The sequence below is a fragment of the Tupaia chinensis genome, unplaced genomic scaffold (assembly GCF_000334495.1).
Source record: "Tupaia chinensis unplaced genomic scaffold, TupChi_1.0 Scaffold142134_1, whole genome shotgun sequence".
NCBI classification, from domain to species: Eukaryota; Metazoa; Chordata; class Mammalia; order Scandentia; family Tupaiidae; genus Tupaia; species Tupaia belangeri.
The window spans coordinates 29,311-53,909 of NW_006201985.1; the positions used below are offsets into that span (position 1 = coordinate 29,311).

General features: G+C 37.9%; 2 protein-coding genes and 1 long non-coding RNA gene across 3 annotated transcripts in view; all 3 read right to left on the minus strand.

Moving 5' to 3' along the window:
• The window catches only part of LOC114005099 (uncharacterized), an 11,239-nt gene extending 2,621 nt beyond the window's left edge, over positions 1 to 8,618 (minus strand). The window contains exons 1-3 of the long non-coding RNA XR_003547011.1: positions 8,581 to 8,618; positions 1,539 to 1,627; positions 756 to 836 (exon numbers count right to left, since the gene is read on the minus strand). This is a non-coding gene — a long non-coding RNA (uncharacterized LOC114005099). The remainder of the gene's footprint in view (positions 1 to 755; positions 837 to 1,538; positions 1,628 to 8,580) is intronic.
• Positions 8,619 to 9,516: 898 nt separating this feature from the next.
• LOC102499568 (olfactory receptor 6) lies at positions 9,517 to 10,455 on the minus strand. The gene has a single exon (XM_006163434.1). The coding sequence runs from the start codon at positions 10,453 to 10,455 to the stop codon at positions 9,517 to 9,519; it is 939 nt and encodes a 312-aa protein (XP_006163496.1).
• Positions 10,456 to 22,083: 11,628 nt separating this feature from the next.
• On the minus strand, positions 22,084 to 23,010 carry LOC102499995 (olfactory receptor 6). The gene has a single exon (XM_014582086.1). It carries the CDS (start codon positions 23,008 to 23,010, stop codon positions 22,084 to 22,086), a length of 927 nt encoding a protein of 308 aa, XP_014437572.1.
• Between the last annotated feature and the right edge of the window lie 1,589 nt (positions 23,011 to 24,599).

Here is a 24,599-nt window from a genome sequence, read left to right on the forward strand (position 1 = left end):
AATGGAGGAGAAGGGATTGTGGCATAGCCATCCACCCTGATGGGTGATTTCTCACTTTCCCTCTCACTGTGTATCTCTCTCTCTCTCTCAGGTGAACTCACATGCCGTAAGGCAAAAACTCTAAAATAATAATGATGATGATGATAAATAAAATAAAATTAAAAATTGTTTCTTAAAATTTTTAAAAAGAATACTGATAGGAATCAAAAGTTCATATAAACAGTAATAAGAGAAATATATACATGTTGAAATATTCACTTTGCAAGATAAGTGACAGATGTGATTGAATGTATAAAAGAAATTGAAATAAAAATATATAATAAAAAACTACGTACCAAACCAAAAACAGTAAATAAAATAAAGAGTAGGAGGAAAAGAAACAAAATTAAAAATAAAAGCAACTCAATTCTCTTTTAAAAATTAAAAAATAAACCTTATGCTAAGAAGAAAAATCTACTGACTTCATTTTCCAAAATTTTTAAATGAGTTTTTTTCCACTGCTTTTTATAAGGTATCTATAAAGTATACATGTTTATTTATTTGTGATCTGTCTTTCTGACATGATTCTAAGTTTCTTTAGGTAGTAACCCTATCTCATTCTATATATTTGCATTTCCTGGCATGTAGCACATTTTCAAGAAATGTTCAGTGACAGACTGCATTAATGAGAGACAGAATACATCCAGAAATGAATGAAATCTTCCTTACAGGCAATGGCATGCACACACACTCAAATATTCCTAATCATTACTCACCTTATCTATAGCATAATATGAAATCTGGAAGGCACAGCTAATACTGGTTCATCTGGGTAATTAATTTGGAATGAGGAGGTGCTGTGACAAGGAGAAACACAAGTTAATGTCACCTGGATACTCATGTGGGTGAGAGGTCATTGGTGGTAGTTGTTCTTCAAATAGAAATAGGGACAGAAATGGAATTGGAAATCCTGTTTTCTGTCTAATTCTTAACTCCAGAGAGAGTGTAACAATGCCTCTGAACTATGGTATTATGGCTGTAGTACTCACATACCTGAAATTAGTACTCACTGAGCTCTGGATCCTTCTCACTTCTCTGACAATGGGCACCCAACTACAGAAAGATCTGTCTCGCATCTTGGGAAGTACCCTTATCCAGTGCATATCACCAAGAAAGGATCACAAAAAATTGAGAAGAGAGCACCAATGGTGAAAGTGCTAAGATTAAGGGACAGAGAGCATCTGGTAGCTGAAATGGCATAGCTAGTTGGAGCAACATAGATCCTTTTGGTTTCTTGAAACTCTCAGCATCTGAACTGATCCTCTCATGAAGAGGCCAGTGGCAAGGTTTCTGAGGCTGAAGTTAGTGGAGAAGAAAGAAGAATGTTCTCTCCCAAACAGACTGTGGGTTGTGAAAATAAAAATTTGGACTTCAGGTTTTGGAGGATCTTATTCCCTTCAGGATCTTCCTTCTTGATCACTTCAGCATATTTTTCCTTATTTGGAGGTCTGGAATAAGATCATTTTAGAGATGGAGAACCAAAAATAAGGAGATCTCACCGAAGTATAGCAGAGATCCAGAGATTTAAGCTGCACAACTGGAGTTAGGCATTGGTTCCAAGTGATTCTTAAACCATCTCTCTTGACAGCTAGACACAAACCAGGCTTTATTATACATTCCATTCCAAATTGTTGTGTTACTGTTCACAAACCAAATTGAACTGAATCTTTTTCTATGAGGAATTCTTAACAGTTTGAGGTTCCGAGAAGTGATACAAACAAGATAATCCCCAGGGTTCTCACTCTATTATATTTTCACACAATGAGATACCTTGGGACATTTTTTTGGTAATCATGGATAGAATTCTGTGAATCTGTTCTAATTTCTAATTCATTCCTAAACAAACAAACAAATGATCAAAAGTATGTTCTGACCCTCACAAGGACCCAAGATATCATCCATACCTGTTTCTTCTCTCTGCAGAATCAAGGCATACAGTGCACCCAGGCAGTCATCTTTGTAGCCTTTATTCTAAATCTTTTTAAAAAATGAAAATTTGCACTTGCTCAGTATACCTTATTAAAGTGGGCTTGAAATTGCTCATTTCAAGATGTTGTGGCCATCATCGAAAAATCTAAGCTGGTCTTAAAAACAATCAGGTCTGGGGCCAGCGGGTGGTGTGGGGAACATGGCACTGGATCCCACATGGCCAACATCATGGGATGAGCCCCAGACCCTTGAAAAACATTCCAAATGCATATATGTGTGTGACCAAAATCCTGAGAGGAGAATAGAAGTGAAGAGATTGTGGTGTGGCTATTCCCTTCAGGGTGATTTCTCACTCCCCCTACCTCACACCCCATCTCTCTCTGGAAAGTACATGTACCTTATAGCAAAACAAACAAAAAAAAAAGAAGAAAGAAAGAAAGAAAGAAAGAAAGAAAGAAAGAAAGAAAGAAAGAAAAAAAAGGAAGAGAAAAATAAAGAAAGAGAAGGAAGAAAGAGAAAAAAGAAAATCAGGTCTGAGGAGCTGAGAAGTTTTCTGTAAAAATCAAGTACTTGAATCAGATTCTAAATATAAGGACAAAATTGTATTTTTCTGGGAGATTCTGTATTGAAACTACTTAATGTTGTATTTTCTCTCAATGCTTTTTATGTAAAAAAAAAAAAAAAGAAACTATGGTCCTTTATCAAAATTGTTACTAAATTTTTCCCACCCACTTTTTCTCTTACTAGTGATAATAATATATTTTATTGCTCATTAGAAAGTTAATAATTTTAACAGTCCAATCCTTCCATATTTCTGCGGTGATTTTTAAATCAAACCCAAATTATACTCTCCACATAACAGATATTTGACAAAAATTTAATTTTCTTTTTCAATCACTTTTTTGTTTGTTTTTTCAGTAAAAATTGATATTTAATTTAATTTAAAATGGCTAATTAGGATCTTTTGCTTACAAGATGAATAGGGAATGGGACGTTTTACCTAAGTTCACTTTACTATATTTTTTGCTTTTTATTTATTAAAATCAGTATTCTATAGATATATTTTCAATTGGTTACTATATTATAAAGAAGATTGTCATTTTACTTTTCCATTTAATATACTCAAAAGCATTATAGTTCCAATTACTCAACTCTAACTATTTTCAGACATTGAAGAGGAATTTATAAGATCTGATAACCTGTCTATGGAACAGGATGGGAAAAAAATCAGGAAAGACTGAGATTTGAAAGATTGTGTATATACTTATAACACCTGTCTTGATAAATGATATGGGGAGTATGAATGACTAGCTTTTATTACCATTCTCATATTATAGAACAACAAATTGAAGGTCATAGAGATTAAATGGCTTGTTTCAGATCAAATAGAATAGAGGCCAGCAGACGATATGGTAGTTAAGGTGCTGGACTCCCACATGGCTGACCATGGTTCGAGTCCCAGACCTGGCAGCTTGCTTTCTCATCTCTCTCTCTCTCTCTTTCTTGGCAAATTTTTTTTAAAAAGTAATAATAATAATAAAGATCAAACAGAATAAAGCTAAAGTTACTCTGAATATTGTCTAGTCCTAAGACTCCTCTCTTGCCTCCACTTGTACCACTTTCCAACATGTTACAACAGTGAATTTTTATAATTTTATGTATCCTCAGCATGCAGTTTGAATACAAATTTAACTTCCTCATATCAGAAGCAGAGCTTAGTCATCCTTGACAATTTCCTGCTCTACGCCACACCCAAATGGCTCAAGTCAGTCAGTGAGTTGAGAATTTATAGGCATTTCTCTCATCTTACTGCTGGGCTTTCTGCTTTCCTGTTTCCTTTCATTGTACCCAACAGTCTCAAATAGTTTATTACATGCCTAAATAAACCACTTAAAATATTTGAAAAAAAATAAAGATGATTCAGGCACTTGTTTATGAACTGAAAATAACCCACATACTATTCCCTTATATATACTGCTAGTGCCTGCTCTCTCTGCTTGACTCTTCATTCCTCCCTCACATTTTCCAAGAGAGAGATATGCCCTAGGCCATCCTTCCCAGAATCTATAAATAAAAGGTTTTGAATTTATTTCCTACTGTGGTGCTGTGTTGAATTTGAGCCTTTCATATAGGAACCAGGGATTGCCACAGGCTGGGTTGGGCTCTTAGTGCCAGAACTATGGTCAGAAAGGAGTAAACTGGCCAGGTCAGACAAGAGTCACTAGGGCATCTGCCAGAATAAACAAGTTTCCCATGAGAAGAACTCTCTGGTCTCAAGTTGGACAATGAGACATTACACTCTCTTGGCAGGCAAAAGACATATCCCACTGTAAACACCCACATCCAGTTCCCATTCATCTCTGGTTAGGGCAGGGTGGCTAGTTGCTATAGTACTAGAACCCCAGGATAGCTAGGAGCTCTCGGAATAGTTATGCTGACTCATTGTTTAATTTGCAACTCCTTACTGATTAGGATGTTGAGCATCTTTTCATAATAATAATATTTTTAAGAATTATTTTATTTAACTTTATTTATTTTAACATGCTTACTTGATATCTATCTGTCTTCTTTAATAAGGTACTTGTTTATTTCTTTTCTCCATTTTTACATCAGTTTGTGCATCTTCTTATTACTGAGTTTTAAGAGCTGTTTGTATATTTTGGACAACAGTCTTTTGTGAGTCTTATATACTATCAGCCACACCAGGAGGGCAACTAACAGTCTTTTATGAGAGTGGTCTTTTGCAAATATTTCTGTCTGTGGCTCAATAAAAATCACAGAATGACACTGTGAAGCTATAGTTACAACACCAGTTAGGTGCGATAATTTGCAGTGCTGAGGCAATTTCCTGCAGGATGATACATTAATGTCCAGTATATGGTTCTGTTTCTACCTTTACCAGTGTTTATTATCCAGGAACCAAAGGGTGAAACTAGTAGTGACTCCATGTTTTTAAATTGCTCTTACTGATCCATTTGCAAATTTTTTGCTTTCCATCTATGGTTATTTTAAGTATCAACTTCAGTAGGTTAAGGAACATCTAGATAGCTGGTAAAACATTATTTCTGGATGTTTCTGTGAGGGAATTTCTAAAGAAGATTGCTCTGGAAATCAATAGACTGAGTGGGAAAGACATTCTTTCCATGGAACAGGCACCATCTAGTTGGCTGGAGGCTCAGAGACAACAAAAGGTAGAGAAAAGTTCTTTTTTCTCTCTCCTGGAGTTGAGATGGACTTCTTCTGCCCTTGGATATGGGAACTGCAGGTTTTCTGGCCTTTGGACTCTAGGACTTATACCAGTGCCCACTTCCCTGTCCCCTATCTCACTTCTCAGGACTTTAACCTCAAACTGAGAGTTACACCATTGACTTCTTTGATTCTGAGAACTTTGAACTTGGACTAGACCACACTACCAGCCTCCCTGGTTCTCCAGCTTGCAAACAGCTGATTGTGAGACTTCTTACCCTCTATAATAATGCAAGCCAATCCCCTTAATAAATTCCCACTCATCTATCTCTCTCTATATATTATCGGCTCTGTCTCTGGGAAACCCTAACTAGTAGAATGCTTCTATTAGAAGACATAGCAATAATTATGTTGAACTGAAAGTTGGTACTGAAACCTGGCCACTCTGAGCTCCTCATGTCTTTGAATCAACAGCTGATTGATTCTGATTCCCAAGGAGACATGAAGTTTATACTAAGCAATGGAGGTAAGGAAGAGTATGCTGAGATACTACCATATCAGTCATTCAGGTTAATAGAAAACTACAATAGCTTAGTGTGTTTGGACTGCTTTAACAAAATACCATAAACTGAATAACTTATAAGCAACAGAAATTTATTTCTCTCAGTTCTGAAAGCTAAGAAATCCTAGAGTAAGTTACCCACAGATTTGGTCCCTGGTGAATATCTGCTTTCTGATTGATAGACTGTGCCTTCTTGGTGTGTCTTCATATAGTCAAAGGATTAGTTAGCTCTCCGGGGTTCCTTTACAAAGGTATCAGTCTCAATTGTGAAGTCTCTACCCTTATGACCTACTTAATCTCTCAGAGGCCTTACCTCCTAATACCATCACTTTGGAAGTTAGGATTTCAATATGTGAATCTGGGGAAGACATGAGAATGCAGTATCTGCCCCTAAGCTTCACAGATCCATGCTCTTCTCCCATGCAAGGTCATACCCTGGTATCCATGGGATATTGGTCTCAGGACCTCCCCATAGATATTGGAATCTGTGGATGCTCATGTTCCTGACATATATGTCCTGGTATTTGCATATAATCTATGCATATCTTCCCATATACTTTAAATAATCTCTGGATTACTACAATATCAATACAATGTAAATGCTATGTGAATACTTACACTATATTTTTATTTGTACTATTTTTATTGTATTGTCTTTATTTTTTTAAAATATTTTTGATCCACAGTGGTTGAATTCACAGGTATGAAATGCACACATATGGAAAGCCGAGTGGATATTCTTCTAAATAGTCCTAAAAGTCTTAACTCATTCCAGCATCAATTCAAAAGCTTGAAGTCCAAAGTCTTATCTAAACACAGTCTAAATCAGATAGACGTGAAATTCAAGGTATGATTCTGGGGCAAATTGCTCTCCATCTGTAAACTTGGTAAATCAAAATAAATGCCTCTCTTGATTTTGAATAAAAGAACATAGTTCTAACTGGATACAATAATAAATTCATAATAAAATTATAAAATCTTATGATGTACCACTATTTTTTAAGTAGTCAAGTGATTTTATTTCAGGATTCTGTTCAGATAATTCTGTTTAGATTTAATATTGATATGACATCATAACTGTTTAAAAGTAAGAGGCCATTCTGTCATATCTTTATTGATAATCAAGCTTGATCAAGGAGTCACTTGCACACAAAGTTTCCTACTATAACCAGCATACAATTGTAATTAAGAAATTGTACAAGGTTGGGGGCCAGCAGGTGGCATAATGGTTACGTCAATAGATTCCCACATAGTCAACCGCCGTTTGATTCCTGGAATTGGAATGTGTGTGTGTGTGTGCATGCCCAAGATATGGATTCCCACATAGTCAACCACCGTTTGATTCCTGGAATTGGTAGCTTAAGACTCATGCTGGGTGTGTGTGTGTGTGTGTGTGTGTGTGTGTGTGTGTGTGTGTGCATGCGCAAGGTGAGAGAGATTTCTCACTTTCTGTCACTCTGTCTCTCTCTGTCTCTCTGATGAGTGCATGCCCTCCATAGCAAAATTATCCCAAAAAAATAAAAAAGAGAGAAGAAAGAAAGAAAGAAGAAAGAAAGAAAGAAGAAAGAAAGAAAGAAGAAAGAAAGAAAGAAGAAAGAAAGAAAGAAGAAAGAAAGAAAGAAGAAAGAAAGAAAGAAGAAAGAAAGAAAGAAGAAAGAAAGAAAGAAGAAAGAAAGAAAGAAGAAAGAAAGAAAGAAGAAAGAAAGAAAGAAAAAAGAAAGACAGAAATTTTACAGGGTTATATATACTATACTGTGCCATATCTTTATTTTTCTTTTTTCTGGTTCAACTTTTTTTCTTTTACATTCAATCACCATACATCTTTACAGTATACAAAATGAATTTTCTCAGCATGATTATACTGTATATTAGTCCAGTCAAAGATATTACCATAAGCATTATCATCAACAGATAATTTTCCATATCTTTGTCCCTTAAATGTTTTGCTTTTCTCCCCCTTTTGATTCCATCACCTTCCCCTGTATAATGTATCACTTTCAATCTTTAATTTTAAAAACTTGGGTTGTGGACAAAATTAGCAGTTCTTTATATTATTATTATTTATACATTCAATCACTATATATCATTTAGATTGTAAAGATATTTTACCCAACATGATATACACTACACACCAGGTCAGTTGAGAAAATTATATACGACATCATTGACATCATTAACAGGCAGCAAACCATATCTGTGCACACCAGGTCAGTTGAGAAAACTATATACGACATCATTAACAGGCAGCAAACCATATCTGTGTCCCGCAAATGTCTTACTTCATTTTTTTCCCAAATTTCCCTTCCTGCACTCTTCTCAAAATCAACAGTTCTATATTTTCTATTTTTCATATATTTAAACATTTTAAAAGAAAATGTTTTAAATATTAGCATAAAGGAAAAGTAAAAAGCAAAGCCATATCAATAAAAGGAGGAAGAAGAAATCTCACTTTCAGAGTCAATAAGCTATCTCACTTACAAATCTAATCTATCAAGTGAAACAGAAGATAAGTAAAGACACAGAGGAAACATTTTTCATGTCCAAATCAAACATCATCTAAGCAAAACTTCTTGGCCCCTGGTCAACACCAATACTTACTTTACCTGAAGTGGAATGAATTCTAGCAAATAGCTACTAGTTTCCCTTCAATCTGATCTGCAGTTATCTCATCCAAAAGATTATTTATAAAATTTCCGATAAATTAAGGGAATTAAAGTATTAAATCATACACAACACACACACACATATAGATATATATAAAAGTTATTTATATATACATGATAGTATTCTCTCATTTTATTAACTTTTAAAAATAATTAAAATGAGATATCATTAAAGTCAATCAATTATGAAAGAGTCAGTACCTTAACTCTCTTGGAGTCAATGAACAAGTCATACATACGACATTGAGAAAGCATTGCAGGAACATGGGCAGTGTCACAATGGTAATGCAACACTCTGTGGTGAAGGACTCATGTGGGAGGGTCCCATGTTCATCCCCAAGGCCTCCCATATACACAGCACACACCTGCCTTTGCTCCAGGTTGACTGGGGCTAAGGGTGAATTGTGGAATGAAGATCCTCTTGATTGTATCTGTCTCTCTCCCTTAATCTAGCTCATGAAAGAAATAAGTAAATAATTTTTTTCTTTTTTATTTAAAGAGACATTACAAAGAGAACAAAATCTCTTTTTGTTTATCTCTCTTAGTATTTTTTTTTTTTGAGAAATTTTTGCTATGGGGTGCATGTGCTTCCAGAGAGAGAGAGACAGAAAGTGAGAAATCAGCCCCGGTGGGGAAGGTCAAACCACATACTTTCTCCTCCATTCTCCTCTAAGGATCTTGGGCACACATGCACATGAGCCCAGTGTGAGTTTTAAGCCACCAGGTCTCAGACTCAAACTGTAGTCAACTACATAGGAGTCCAGTGATATAATCATTATGTCATCTGCTGATCTCTCTCTTAGTATTTTTTAAAAAAACAAGTCAAAATGAAATAGCCTTACCAACAGAACTTTGAAAAACAGATAATAACTATTTCTTAATAAAAATTATTTAATAACTATTTTGCTAATATGTCTCTTAGAATGTTGACTATTTCATCTAATGACTTATGAAAGGAAGCCCTTAATTCAGGCCTGACAGAAAAGGGGATGTTCTTCAATCTCTGGCTTATATGTCTAAATCATTGTCCTAAGTCAGTTTATTTATAATTACAAGCTCTGCTAAAGGTATTCTTGAGGTTAAGTCAAATGATGAGAGCAGAAGAAATGTCTGAATCTCCTCAACAAAGATGATCTCTTAAGAAAAGGCTTGGCCACTTGCTATGGTTTTCCTGATGGCTTCTTTGACCTCTTTGTTCCTCAGACAGTAAATAATAGGGTTGAGCATGGGAGTAAAGACTGCATATATGGTTGAGATCAATTTGTTAGAGTTAAATGAAGAAATGGCCCGAGGTCGAACATACATGAAGATCACAGCTGTGTAGAAGATGACCACCACAGTGAGGTGAGATGCACAGGTGGAGAAGGCCTTCTGCCGCCCAGTGGCTGAAGGTATGCGCAGGATGGTGGAGACAATGAAGGTATAGGAAAGGACAGTGGCCGAGAGAGGAAACACAAGGATGACAATGGCTAGTGCAAAGTCTACTGTCTCAGCCATAGAAAAGTCCATACAGGCTAGTTTGAGGATAGGTGACACATCACAGAAAAAATGATTCAAGATATTATTGCCACAGAAGGAAACTTGGGAGATGAAGTATACCTTTGCCATGGAGATGGTGAACCCACACACCCAGGAACTGATGGTCAATTGAACACAAAACCCTGTGGTCATCATGACTGGATAGCGAAGAGGCCAACATATAGCCACATAACGGTCATAAGCCATGGCTGCCAATAGTACGCATTCAGTACAGGCAAGTGCGATGAAGAAATAGAGCTGGATCATGCATCCCAGGAAGGAGATAGTATTGGGGTAAAGTAGGAATCCAGCCAGCATCTTGGGAACTGTGACAGATATATACCAGGTTTCCAGAAAGGACATGGTACCCAAAAAATAGTACATGGGTTTGTGCAGGGACACAGTGGCCCACACAGTGAGGATGATGACCAAATTCTCCAACAGCACAAACAGGTAGGTGAGGAGGAAGAGGAGGAAGAGGAGAGCCTGCAGCCAAGGAGCAGTAGGGAAGCCCACCAAGATGAACTCATTAATACTGGTGATGTTTTCTTTCCACATATTTTGGATCACAAAGAGCAAAGACATTAAAAATAATAACACAAAACTGAAGGGTAATATTCACATTAACAGCAAGGGATACTTATTTTTAAAATAATAACACGAAACTGAAGAGTAATATTCACATTAACAGCAAGGGATACTTAGGCTACAGGTACCTTATTATTGAATATAATCCTAGTATGGCCCAAGGGTATGACTAGAAATTACAAGAAGCCACAGATTCTCAGAAAAATGGGAGTCAGAAGAGGACCTGAGAACAAATCCATCACAGACACAAAGCCAACAATGTCAAGGCAGCATCATGAATTCAGATTCAATTTTAGGTCTTTGGATCTTGGTCAGGAAGAGGTCTCGGTTAGAACTGAGAGTAAATGTTTTCCTTATCAGCACATTCCTAGATTTCATAGGCACCGATAAGGGAGGAGACCAGAGTGGTTGGAATAAATGCCAAGGATGGTCCAGAAGTCAGGGAAGTAAAGCAGATAAGTTCAAAATCTGTAAAAGATAAAAGCAATATATCAACTGGAAAACATCCCCAAGGTCAGAAGAATTTCTGACTCTGGCCTACTCCTCAGCAATGTTGGATGCCTCTGGAAGACTCTGGCAATAGTGGTTAACAATTCTCCACCCATAGGGATCTGGCAGGTGGTATGGTGGCTAAGTGCTCTGGACTCCCACATGACTGATCATGGTTCAAGTCTTGGACCTAGTGGAACTATTTCTCATTCTTCCCCACCCCTCACTCTGTCCCTCTCTAGTCAAATTTAAATAAATAAAGTTGAATAAAACAATTCTTTAAAAAAATAATTCTCCACCCACGTTTAGGGTCATGGCCTTAATATTGACTAGAAAATGTGTGCCCTTTCAGTATAATTAAACACCTTTTGCTTTTTTAGACAGCTCCTATTAACATTGCTAATAATAGTTATATATGTATATAATATGTGCCACACATATATTGGTACACATGTTAATATATCTTATTGTTTAAATTTGTGTGCTTCATCTATGTTCTTTTCAAAGACTGGTTTAAAATGTTTCTACTGCAAGAAATGTCACTTGATTAATTCTACCTACTTCTTATTTCTGAAACACATCTTTATTGTGGGCACTGTTTGGAGACAAGCTGCATTTAAAGCTCACTTGGTGATGCAAGTGGGAGGGTATCACTGAGCAGTGGCTAAGCCCACAGTTCAGTTCCCAGCCCAACCGAAACAGGCAGAGTGCGGCGGCATGTGCTTGGAATCCCAGATAACCAGGAAGCTGGGGCAGAAGGACAGCAATGTGATGAGATCCTGTTTCAATTTCTTTCTCTCTATCCTTTCTCTCCCTCCATGCCCTTTCTCTCTCTCATTGAAAATAAATAAATAAATAAATAAATGCCTTGAGATCACAGAATCAAGGGGTCCAATAACCCAGAGGATTTCAAATTTCCCAGGCAAGATAACTTCCCAGCACAGATAATGTCAAAAAATTTATCAGAAAACAAAATTAAAGTACAAGTTTAGTGCTGTTTGAGTGGCCCAGTGATTAAGGAAGCGAGATCCCACATGGAAGACTGCACAGTATGAATTCCAACCCCAGCAGTTTGAGAAACACCAAGAGTATGTGCATGTCCAAAATCCTGACAGGATAAAGAAATAGAGAAGGGATTGCGGTGTAACCGCGCACCATTGGGGAACGCTTTCTCCCTTCCCCTGTTTCTCTCTCTCTCTTTGGAAAGCTCACGAGCTCTCTGGCAAAAGGTCAAAAGCAAAATGGTACCAGTTTATTTTAGTGCAAAAAATTTTGAAATCTATGCAACTTCTTTATAATATCTATTTTCCATGAACTTTTTGAAGAACGCTTACATGCTATCAGAGGATAAACTTGAACACTTAAGACATTTTCTTTATAAATAGGGATAGAAAGAGAAAAGTAGAGATATAAATCGGCTTGAGATTATAAATAAAATGGAATTAAAAAATAAAGCAACACTTTCTTCAAGAAGACCAGTAGAGATAACCTGCAAAGGGAAAGGCAGAATTCATGGAATTGAACAAAATAATAAGATATGAAACTTCCTAGATGTTAAGTATGTTTCTGACTTATATGCATTTTGTGGCCTAATGCCCCCAGATCAGCAATAGTTGATTATAAGTATTGAAAGATGAATCATAGTGAAATAAAACTCAAATCTGACTTCTTTCTCCAGCACTAAGAATTATCTTTTAATTAATTTTAACAACTCTCTCCAGGAGATCATTTTTGCCCAAGAGATGTAAGGCAGTATGGGAGCACACAGCCTAGATGCTGGCAATTACTGAAGAAGGTAGTGAAGGAATTTTTACATGTGAATTCACACCTGATCATATCTGATCTATCATGAATCATGGGAAACATAAGTGTAGCCTAACAGGAGACTCAATGTAGACAAAAGGAACTCTAATATTTCAAGACTATACTAAAGAATTAAGTAAACTACATACCTGTGGAACAAGTAATTAGAAGGCCTGACTTCTAGTTCATTATTTATTACTTTCTAACTTACAATCTAAAGCAAATCTCAGTTTTCACTTATTAATGAAAAAAAGACTTTATTATAATGCTAAAAAAAATCCAACAATTCATGAATGCAGAAATGTATAGCCTTACTAGAGATTATAATAAAGATCTATTGAACGCTTAGTCCTCATACAGGATATTAAAAATATAAAGATAAGAAAAATCCAAATTCCTCCATTCAAAATCTTGAAAAGGAGATAAGCAAGTAAGCAAGTTGTTATAGTCCAAAGTATTATAGCCACAACAAACTCGCAATCTCCCAAGGATATTGCAGTGTGGCTATCCCACTTAGTAACTCATGGGAGGAAGCTAACACTATCTGAGTCGTGGCCTTCAAAGAAAGCAAGTGGTCTTTCTTTTTATCTGCGCCAGGACAGCTAAGCTATGTTGGGAAAAATCACACAAGAAGAAGGGTGAAACCATCATAACCTTTTTCCCGGGTGCAGAAAGTGAGAGACCCTACTGGGCTGCAGACAACAGCTGGAATTAATTTTATCAAGTATACTATCCTATACCATGGGGACAGGCCTCATTGGTCAGAGTCACGAAGAAAGTAAAGGCATTAGCCATCAGACTCTGATGGAAGAGCTTTCCAGACAAAAAGAAGAGGCAGTTTACAGACCCTAAGGTGAAGCACAGTGTGAGAAACAGCAAGGAGTTCTGTAGGGTTGGAGCAGAGCAAGCAAAAAAGAAATAGCCATAGATGTAAGTGGGAGAGATGATGATGTGCATCAGACTCTCTGATGGAAGAGCTTTCCAGACAAAAAAGAATAGGCAGTTTACAGACCCTAAGGTGAAGCACAGTGTGAGAAACAGCAAGGAGTTCTGTAGGGTTGGAGCAGAGCAAGCAAAAAAGAAATAGCCATAGATGTAAGTGGGAGAGATGATGATGTGCAGATCATCATGTCCTTCTAAGCATCTGGAATCATGCTGGCTTTTACTTTGAGTGTATTGGGATGACTTTGGAAGCTTTTGAACAGCTGAGATGTTTAAGAGCTCATGAAACAACTTAATTCTTTTTTTTGTTTGTTTGTTTTTGGGGGGGTATTTTTTGCTACTGTACTTTTTTATTGGTTTTAAGACCTCTTCATAGTTACTATGGGATTTTCCAGGTGCAGAAATTAATAAATCATTCCCCCACACACAGGGGGATGTCCCCACCACAATCGCTTCTCCTCCATTGTCCTCTCAGGATTTGGGGCACGCAAGCACACATGCCCGGTAAGAGTTTCAAGACACCAAGTCCAGGACTTGAACTGCAGTCGAGTACATGGGACTCCAGCAATGTAACGATTATGCCATCTGCTGGTCCCACTGAGTGAACAGTCTTATTCTCTGCAAAATATTTCTGCTTGATTTTTATATTCCTTTTGTTTTTTGCCTCTTATTTTATTGCATGTCTTTTTTGTTTGTTTGTTTTATTTACATTTTATCACTGTAAATTTTACAGCACACAAGTGCTTTCAGAATTCTTTTGGCAGGTTATTCTTTTCTGAGTTATTTTCTACAGCTTTTCAAGATGATCAGTCAATTATTTCTCTTTCTCTTTCCCAAAATAATCCTCTTGTTCTTTACTGGCTGTGTTTTTTGCATCTGCTTCAGAACACTGCACTGTCTATTAACATCTCTTTCCTTTCCCTTGACTTACCTTCTGCTGCTGCCATGTCTCAGGCAACATTCAGGTCTTTTCTATCTTTAATATGTTAGTTTTCTACTCCCTGAACCCTCCTCTCACCCTGCCCCTTTGACCTTCAAATCTACCACGGGATAAGTAGTTTCAAGCATGGAAAACACCAGGACAGAAAGACATAGGTGCTGTTTTTCAAAGGGGAAATGCAGTACAGTAAATGTGACAATAGTGTACTGAGTACAGTGGGGATCCAAGACAGAGACTAAGTATTTCTGTTTGGGGATCCCAAAAAGCCTTGACCAAGGAAGTACCACTTAGACTGAATGAAGCATTTTGGAACTCTTGGTAAAAAGAAAAAATAAATAAATAAAGCCTGTTACCAGAGAATCAGGAGATCTGACTCAGGAGGGTCTGTGCTTCCCAGGGTACAGTACAGAGGACTTCAAAAAATTCTGCTGTGCTTTTTTCTGTCTAAAGGTACTGGTATGAGAGGTAAATACCAAGAAGAGAAAAAAAAATGTACAAAAACACAGAGTAAAGAGATCAAAAGTTAATGAAGAAATCATTTTGGGAGCCAGTCAGTGGCATGGTGGTTGGAGCACCTGGATCCCACATGGCTGACATGTAGGTTTGAGTCTTGGACCCAGTAGCTTGAGAGACACAGTGGGCACATGTATGTGTGTGCCCTGAATCCAACCCAAGGAGACTGCAATGTGGCCATCCCCACAGGGTGCTTTCTCACTTTGTCTCTCTTTCTCTCCTTTTCCCCTCAGCAAGTGACCCTGCCCTCTAGCAAACTTTTTAAAATAATAAGTCATTTTTAATTAGAAAGAACTGGTGATATGGTTGGAGGAAATAGACAGACATGAGGATGGAGAATGAGGTTATATAGGATTAGCCTCTATGCTTCACACTTCTTTCTCTAAGTTTCTAGTAATTCTCTCCAACTCCAACACACTGAGTCCTATGACATTTGACAGAATATTTGTCACAATAGCAACATGTGAAAAATGAGATGATGGGAACCAGCAGTTAGCGTAATGGCTATGTCGCTGGATTCCCACGTAGTCGACCGTGGTTCGTGTCCCGGACCCGGTGGCTTAAAACTCACGCTGGGCGCGTGTGCGTGCGTGCCCAAGATCCCGAGAGGAGAATGGAGAAGGGATTGTGGCGTGACCATCCCCCCTGGGGGGTGATTTCTCGCTTTCTGTCTCTATGTCTCTCTCTGTCTGTCTGGCGAGCGCACGCGCCCTACAGTGAAAATCTCTCCAAAAAAAAAAAATGAGATGAGTCCTATTTACATAATATCTAATATTATCTTGAGCTGACTTGTTTTTTTTTCTTTTTTTAGAATTATTTATTTAACTTTATTCTTAAGCTTTGAGTAGTCTCATAGGATGTTTTGGGTAGATCTCTGCCTACATTCCACTATTTTGGCTACATCTGCCATGTTGGACTTCAGTACTACACTTTCTCCCTGCTGAAGGCTCACTCACTCTTCCTCCTTTACCTTCATCATCTTTGCTCGGGACTTCAGTCCTACACTTTCTCCCTGCTGATGGCTCACTCCCTCTTCCTCCTTTACCTTCATCATCTTTGCTCCTCATTACTGCCTTTGTTATCCTCAAGCTCATATAACCTGTCCAATAACAATATCCATAATTTATTGGGTATATATCACATGGATGAATTCATACTAGGGGGTCTTTTCTAGACATTCTATCATTTAATTCTCACAACAACATAACAAAGTAGATATTACTTATCTCACCTTATAGGTAATAGGGTAAATTATCCTGCTAAACTAGTACAAGTAAAAAGTGGTGAGTGGAATTACACCCTAAGACTGTCAGAATTCCAAATCTCTATTTTTTCTACTATACAATCATCTTCCTACTTCTTCTTCTTTTTTTTAATAGATTTTTGTCATAGGGTGCATGTGCTCACTGAAAAGAGAGACAGAGGTGCTGAGAGGGAAAGTGAGAAATTATCTCTTGGGAGGGATGACCATGCTGCAATCCCTTCTTCTCCATTCTCCTCCTGGGATCTTGGGCACACATGCAAGTGTGCCTGGCATGAATGTCAAGTCACTGGATCCAGAACTCGAACTGCAGTCAGACATGTGAGAGTCCACTGACATTACTGCTATGCCATCTGCCAGCCCCTAGTCTTCTCTCTTTAAGCCTAGTTTTCTCCTCTCTGCCCATTGCCACACTCCCATTTTATACCTCAAATGTTATGTATCCTTAATTAGCTCTTCCCTGTCTTGTCCACTTTATCTTGACCCCTGTAATGAAAGCAATTTTCTTTGGTTCAGGTCTTTTATATCCAAACTCCTCATCCCTGAATTTAGCCTTTACATAATCTGAGCACTGGTCAGTGCCTGGAACAGAGGTCAATCCACATCTACATGACTCTATCCACTGTGCATCGACCTCTGTTCCAGGCACTGACCAGTGCTCTACCCATCTCCCAACTTCCAAAATATTTATTAGGACTAGAGTGTTGACTCAGAGAAGAGGGCTCACATGGAATCAAAGTAATAGAATTGATGTGAATTACTTGGAAAATGCTTCTGTTGGGAAGTAGGTTTTCACAAGTAGGAAGGTAAATTAAGAGGTGAACTAGGGGAACAGTACAAATAAAGGCACAGGGTTTGTTTAATTAGGGTGGAAGGTAGAATTAAAAGGAAAATCAAAAGTCCTATTCTCAGCAGAGAAATAGTGGGCATGCACCTTAAGGCACTGGGACTTGTACAGAAGCTTAGCGAAAGGTCAATCCTCATAGTCACAAAGTAGTAGTTCTATCACTGGACTGAGCAACTTTGCTAAAATACAAATATGAACCTGTGATTCTCCAGTTTAAATCCTTCTGTGGTTATTCATAAGTCAGGACTCCAATCACAGACAGGAACCCCCACTGTTTTACTTCCATATTTCTCTCAGTCCAAGTTCAAGCTACACTGATGAATTTGCAGTTCTCAGTGCAACACTCCCTTCATGACTCTGTGCAGGCTGGCTATGTAGCCTAATGATAAACAGAGCTGAATCTGAAGTGATGGTGGTATTTGGATCCTAGCCCCTGTGGCTTAAAAATACATGCTGAGAGTGTGTGCATGTGTATTCACAATCCTGACAGGATATAAAAGTGGAGGACAAAAAAAATTTGGTGAGACTATGTCCATGGGGGAGTACATTGTCCTCTGCCTCTCTCTTTGTTTCTTTGTCTCTCTGTCTCTGATCAGTGCATGCACTCTTTGAAAAGAAAAAAGAAAAAGACTGTGCAATTGAACATAGTCTGTCTTCTACTTGAAATTCTATTTAACTCTTGCCACTTGGCAAGTACCTATTCACAAATCATCCTCTCTTACAAATCATCTCTAACCACCCACTCCCATTACCCTCCTCCTTGCCATCACCCACAGCTAGTTTTCAGTGCGATCTCTGGTTCTATAACATTTTGGACAGTACTGCATAATAATATGATAACATGTATCATTTTGTTTGCCAGTCACTACTATTAGATTTGTGATCTTTGAAAATACCTAGTTTATTTTTATATATGTATAAAAATATATATATAACATATTAAATATATAATAAATATAAATATAATAAACATGTATAATATATTATATATAAAACACATATATAACATACATATATATTCTAATATAATAAACTAGGTGTATATATCTCTGTGTGTATGTGTATAGCTATAGATAGATATATATAGTTTTTTTGTTTTTGTTTGTTTTTGTTTTTGTTTTTGTTTTTGCAGAGAATGTATGCACTCTCCAGAGTGAGACACAAGGAAGTTGTAAGAAAGCAACCTGCTTGGGAGATTGTTACACCACAATCCCTTCTCCTCCATTTATCCCTCCTTTCAAGATTTTTTGGCATGCATGTGCATGTGTTGGCAAGAACTTTATTATTCTTATTACATTTATTATTATTACATTTTTTACTACACAAATAAGGTATTTCTCAGTGTAGTCAAAGATTTCACTACAAACATTGTCATCAAAAGATAACTTTTCATTTTTGTGTCTGTTTAATGCCAATTTTTTTTTTTTAAGCCAACAGGTCTAGGGCTCAAATCGCGCAATCAGACGCATAGAATCCAGCTGCAATAACCATGTCAGCAGCTGGCCCAGTTTTCCTATTTTTGACTTGTCTTTTTATCTCTCATTTCTAGCACATTTCCTGATGCATGTTTAGAACTTCATAAGTAAATGATAAAGAGCGGAATGTTTAGTTAAGACAGGATGCCTCACCTCACTGCATTCTGTTTCCCTTTTTTAGGGGTCTGGGTGGAGTAGGCCATCTTGGTTGAGTCTGCCTTGGAGAATTTGGTTCAGTTGTCCAGTTGTGAGATCTGTGGAAAGGTGAGCTCAGAGAACACAGCCTACATCACACAGTGAGTCTTCGCCTTTCCGCCTGAAAGAAGTTGCATTAAGATTGACAGAAAGGAAAATGAAAAAAAGGAAATAAAGGTGAGGCTTTGACATAGCCCAACCTAAGTCCTAGAAAACTGTTTCTCAGGGAAGCTCAAGAGTTTCATAACTTTGTAACTCTTTTTGCCTGGGAAAGACTCTGGGATCTAGATGGATTCAAGAGAAATGAGATTTTATTCTGCTATTAATGCAGAGAAAATGCAACATTACCTTGATTCACAAATGTGACAAGTCTTTTAAATCCAAAATTCACAACTTACTTCTGGGCCTGTTGAATACCCCTGCTGAATGATCCAAGATCCAGAAGGGGTTTTCCCCATATGTATGTTTGTTCTCCATTTCTGTTCATTGTGGGTCTCTTCTCATTCCCCTCTTTCTGCCTTTCACTCTCGTTCTCATTCTGTTTCTCTGCCAAGTCCTTGGGCTAGTTTGTGTGTTGGCTCCTCCCACAGTCTCACTCAGATAGGGCCTGGGGCTAAATGGGTTCAGGGTGCAATGAGCTGTGGAACCATGGTAGAAATGACTGTTCCTTAAAAGACACATCCTTGGGGATCTGATTTACAAAAGGTATAGGATTTTCAAGGGCAACAATGACAAAGAAGTTAGAGAAATTTCCCTAGTGATATCCTCAGGTGGACAGAGGAAACACCAGGTGGTTATCAGATGAGAAGCAGAGCCAAGCAACAGGTTCATGGCAAATCAACCTTAATTTTCTTTCCTCTGTCTGAGAAATAACTATTACACAGGACTTGTTTCTTTGATATATTAACATTATTTGGAGGGAATGCTAGTGAGAGGATCAAAATATATGATGCATCAGAAGCTGCTGGTTTGGGATTTCTTGCTGTAATCCACATAAGGAGCATGAATACCTCATGCCCTGCCTTCCTCTGCGCTTGACTTGAGTGTGAATTAAAGCTCACATAGCTTTGTTAGAGTCCACATATATTCCACATCATGTACTATCTGTCTTTCTGTGCCTGGCTTATTTCATTTAGACTAATGTCTTCAACTTCATCCATGCTGTCACAAATGACAGGATTTTCTTCTTTTTTAAAAAGGCTAAATAGACAAAGGAATAAGCTTGAGTGATCTATTGCACAGAATGATGATTGCAGTAAATAATAATACATTGTATATTTTTAATTGCTAAGAATAGATTTTAAATATTCACCACAAGAAAATAAGTATGTAAGATGTTGGATTTGTTTATTATTCTGATTTAATCATTTCACATTATAAACATGTAAAAAACTCACATTGTAATAAATATATAAAACTATTACTTGTCAATTCTGAATAAAATTAGGGTCAGCTCTAAGATCTGGTTGTTAAGGCAGCCAAATCCCATATGGTCACCTGCACAGTTCAAATCCTAGACCCAGCAGCTTGAGAAATACACTAGGAAGGAGAAACGTACAAAAAAATGAGCAAAATGGAGGAGGAGAGATTGCTGTGTGACCAATTCCCAATGGGGTGCTTTTTTCTCTATAGATGCTTCAATGATATCTAACATTCCCAGTTGTTTTAGAATTTTTTCCACTTATTTTTTCATCTAATTTGTATACAGGACCTATATTATAATGGTTTATTGAAGGTTTCAACTCAGACCTATGTTGATATAATAATATCCCACCAGTTTGCTGATGGTAGTCATAATATGGCATAGAAGACCACAAGAATTAAAAGTTCAAAAGAAACTGTCTCAGGGACAGTCGGTGGTGTGGTGGTTAAGGCACTGGACTCCCACATGGGCAGTTCAGGTCCCAGACCAACAGCTGGAATTAAAAGCTCAAAAGAAACTGTCTCAGGGACAGTCAGTGGTGGTTAAGGCACTGGACTCCCACATGGGCAGTTCAGGTCCCAGACCAGCAGCTGGCTTTCTCACTTTCCCTCTCTCTGTGTCTCTCTCTACTGAGCATATGTGTCCTACACCAAATTAAGAAATGTCAATAATAATAAATAAAATAGTTAATTCTTTAAAAAAACAAAGAAGCTCTCTCAAGAGACGTGCAAAAACTGCAGTAATGTAATTATTTTACATCTCACAAAACTCGATCTCATTCCTCTAGTGAGACATAAGCTGTGATAGATCTAGAAGGAGGCTAAAATAGGAAGAGGATAGTGAAATGATAAACATGATAATATCAATGGTAGCCCATCATCACTAACCTGATACAATCTTAACCTCTACTAACACCGCCATCACAACATCATCAGTTATCATCACATCAACACTTATCCTAACCACTGAATCACTTGTTCTTTCCAAATATCAATGGTTTTGCTAATGTGCCTTTAACCCTACTATCATAGAATCTAAGATATAGAAAGAATCAAATTTATTGAATTCTAGAGCCAGATTCTTTGATATTAATTAGGTGTGCAATCCTGGACAACTTCCCTAATCTCTCTGTTTCAGTTTTCCAACATGCAATATCGATAACTGACCATGACTAACTCATAAGGTGTTATGAGAATAAAATAGTTTATTATTTGTAAAGTGTTAAGAACAACATCTGTGCATGTTAAATATTTATTATATCATTTAAAAATACTTATTAAGTATCCACAGTGCATATTGCTAAGTATTTCTCCAATCTTTGTCTGCTGGTTTAAAATTCACTTTTCCATGTAGGAGCCATCTACAAAATCTGGATCAAGTGCCTCTTATCAGCATTCTTTTTTCAGTATATAGCCCACTCATTCAGGGAGATTCCTCCCCACTACACTGCAATTTTCAAAACCTAGGGCTCTTGTCCTTTATGACTGTACAATGTGTATAACAACAGTTCCTATAAAAGAGTTACATATCCAGTGATTTGTTTCTCCTTTAATTTTTCTTTTCACTGTTTCCAAGCTGTGATTTCTTTAAGAATCCAAGTCTGTGGAACAGTGCTAATAAATAGGACCCTGACACATGTCCTGAGAAGGACTTCCTGTATATCATCCTGTTTCCTTCTCAAGGCAGCAGAGCTCAGCTGAGCAGGAGGCACTAGCCACCCTGCAAAGTCTTTTTGATGGCATTCTTGACTTCCTGATTCCTTAGGCAGTAGATAAATGGATTTAGCATGGGTGTGAGGACTGCGTACACAGCTGAGATTAGTTTGTTGGAATTAAATGATGCAATAGCCCTAGGCCGAACATACATGAAAATCATGGCTGTGTAGTAAATGATGACTACAGTGAGGTGCGATGCACAGGTAGAGAAGGCCTTCCTCCTCCCCTGATTGGAGGGTATACGCAGAATGGTGGAGACAATGTAGACATAGGAGAGGACAGTGGTGATGAGAGGGAACACAAGAATGACGATAGCCAAAGCAAAGTCCACTAACTCAGCTGTGGACATGTCTTTGCATGCCAGTTTGAGGATTGGTGAGATATCACAGAAAAAGTGGTTCATGACATTGGAGCCACAGAAAGCGACATGCGAGATGAAATAGACCTTGATCACAGAGACCGTGAAGCCACTCATGTAGGAGAAAGCCATCAGCTGCACACAATAACATGTGGTCATGATAACGGAGTATCGAAGAGGGTGGCAGATGGCCACATAGCGGTCATAGGCCATGGCTGCCAGGAGCACACACTCCGTGCAGGCGAGTGAGATGAAGAAGTAGAGCTGGGTCATGCAGCCCGTGAAGGAAATATGCCGTCTCTGCAGGAGGAACCCATCCAGCATCTTGGGGACAGTGACAGACACGTACCAGATCTCCAGAAAGGACATGCTGCTCAGGAAATAGTACATGGGCTTATGGAGGGAGCCAGTGACCCAAACAGTGAGCATGATCACAAGATTCTCTACGACCACCAATAGGTAGACCACAAGGAAGAGGAAGAAGAGCAGGACCTGCAGCCATGGGGCAGTGGGGAAGCCCACCAGAATGAACTCACTGACCAGAGTGATGTTTGTCCCCAGCATGACTAAAAACACAAGAGATATTGATGTCTTCTCTGGCAATGCCACGAATAATGAAAATGTCTGTGGAATCAGACAAGAGGCCAAAATACGTTCATAATTCAGTCTTTCTGTGAATAAGACTCCAACAACGATATCTGTTTATAGGATTCTTCTTCAAATGTGAAGCACACATTTCCATCAAAGTGGTTTTTGTAATGCAAGTCTCCCAGAATTAAGTGCACTTTCTCCCCAACTCTCACTCACCCAATGACAGTGATTGAAACGTTACTATTCATGTCATTCTCAGATCTTTTGTTCATGAATATAGACACATTTGGTTCCAGTTCTCTGTTTAATCAGGACCTCATGGAACATTTATTTCTGCCAGAAAGGAATCAGGGAGAAAATCATTGGGTCAGAATATGTTTCAAAAGTTTAACATTTGGGTGATTCCTAAGCTGTAGTTATTAGATACAAAATGCTTTCTTCAAATTAGAGTTTGATAAAATTTTTGAAATGTGATAACTATTGGAAAATTTCTTAATAACTCTTGCACTGGCTCCACATCACACATAGAAGGGACTTCGTATTTTGAATCCCTATATATTTCTCCAGCCTCATCTCTTGTGACCATCTAAATGACATTCCTTGCTCCAGAAATACTCAACTAATTTTTGCTCCTCCATGTCACCTCCACGACTTTGTATACACACTTGCCTCTCCCTATTACACCCTTCTCCAATATTTATATGTTGATTTAAGATTTTCTATTCCACTTAGGAGACATCAACGAAAACTGGGTCAAGTACCTTATCAGCCTTTGTTTCTCAAAACGTACTCAATAACACATGCAGATTTCTCCCTACTACACTGCAATCTTCAAAAATGCAAGCCCTTGTCCTTTATGACTATGACCTGAAAACCTAAAATAGTGGCTGGCAAGTATGTGAATATTCATATAATATGGAATAATAAGTGAATTAATTAATTTCTTGCATTTGAGATTCGCAGGAAATAGATGAGAAACATAGGAGAGAGATCTCTGGACCTTCACTGGCAGGACGCAAGTATCTATCAAGCAGCACATCTATGATACATCCAGAGCTTACACATCCATAGCATTTTCACGACAAACACAAGCACACAATCTGAGAACATTAAACCCAAGCTCTGTGCTCAATTCATTTGATAGGTCGATGTTTCTAAATATCAGTTGTTGTCTCAGACTCTGGCCCAGAGGAGGGAGCAAAGCCAGGAGGCCACTTTAATGCTAACAAGAGGATCTTGTAATTCTGGAAGGCAGAGCTTTTGGTGAGCTAGTCTATTATTTTGTCTTTGCTTAACAAAGTAGGTTACTACAGTCATCCCTTGAAACCTGAGTGAATGTATATCTCCATTAAATACTGTCTTCATCTATAAAGCCTGGGTTTAGTTCCTGGCTTCAGACCATTGCTCATTATTTCTACCAAGCTGTTTGTCTATCATGTGTTCACTTTTCATCAAGAGAGTGGTAGGCCAATTGGGGTTGACCCTGTATTCTTATTCAACTATATCTTCTGGCTGTGGCTCATGGCAGAGGACTGAAGGATGAGGTACTGGAGTACATACTA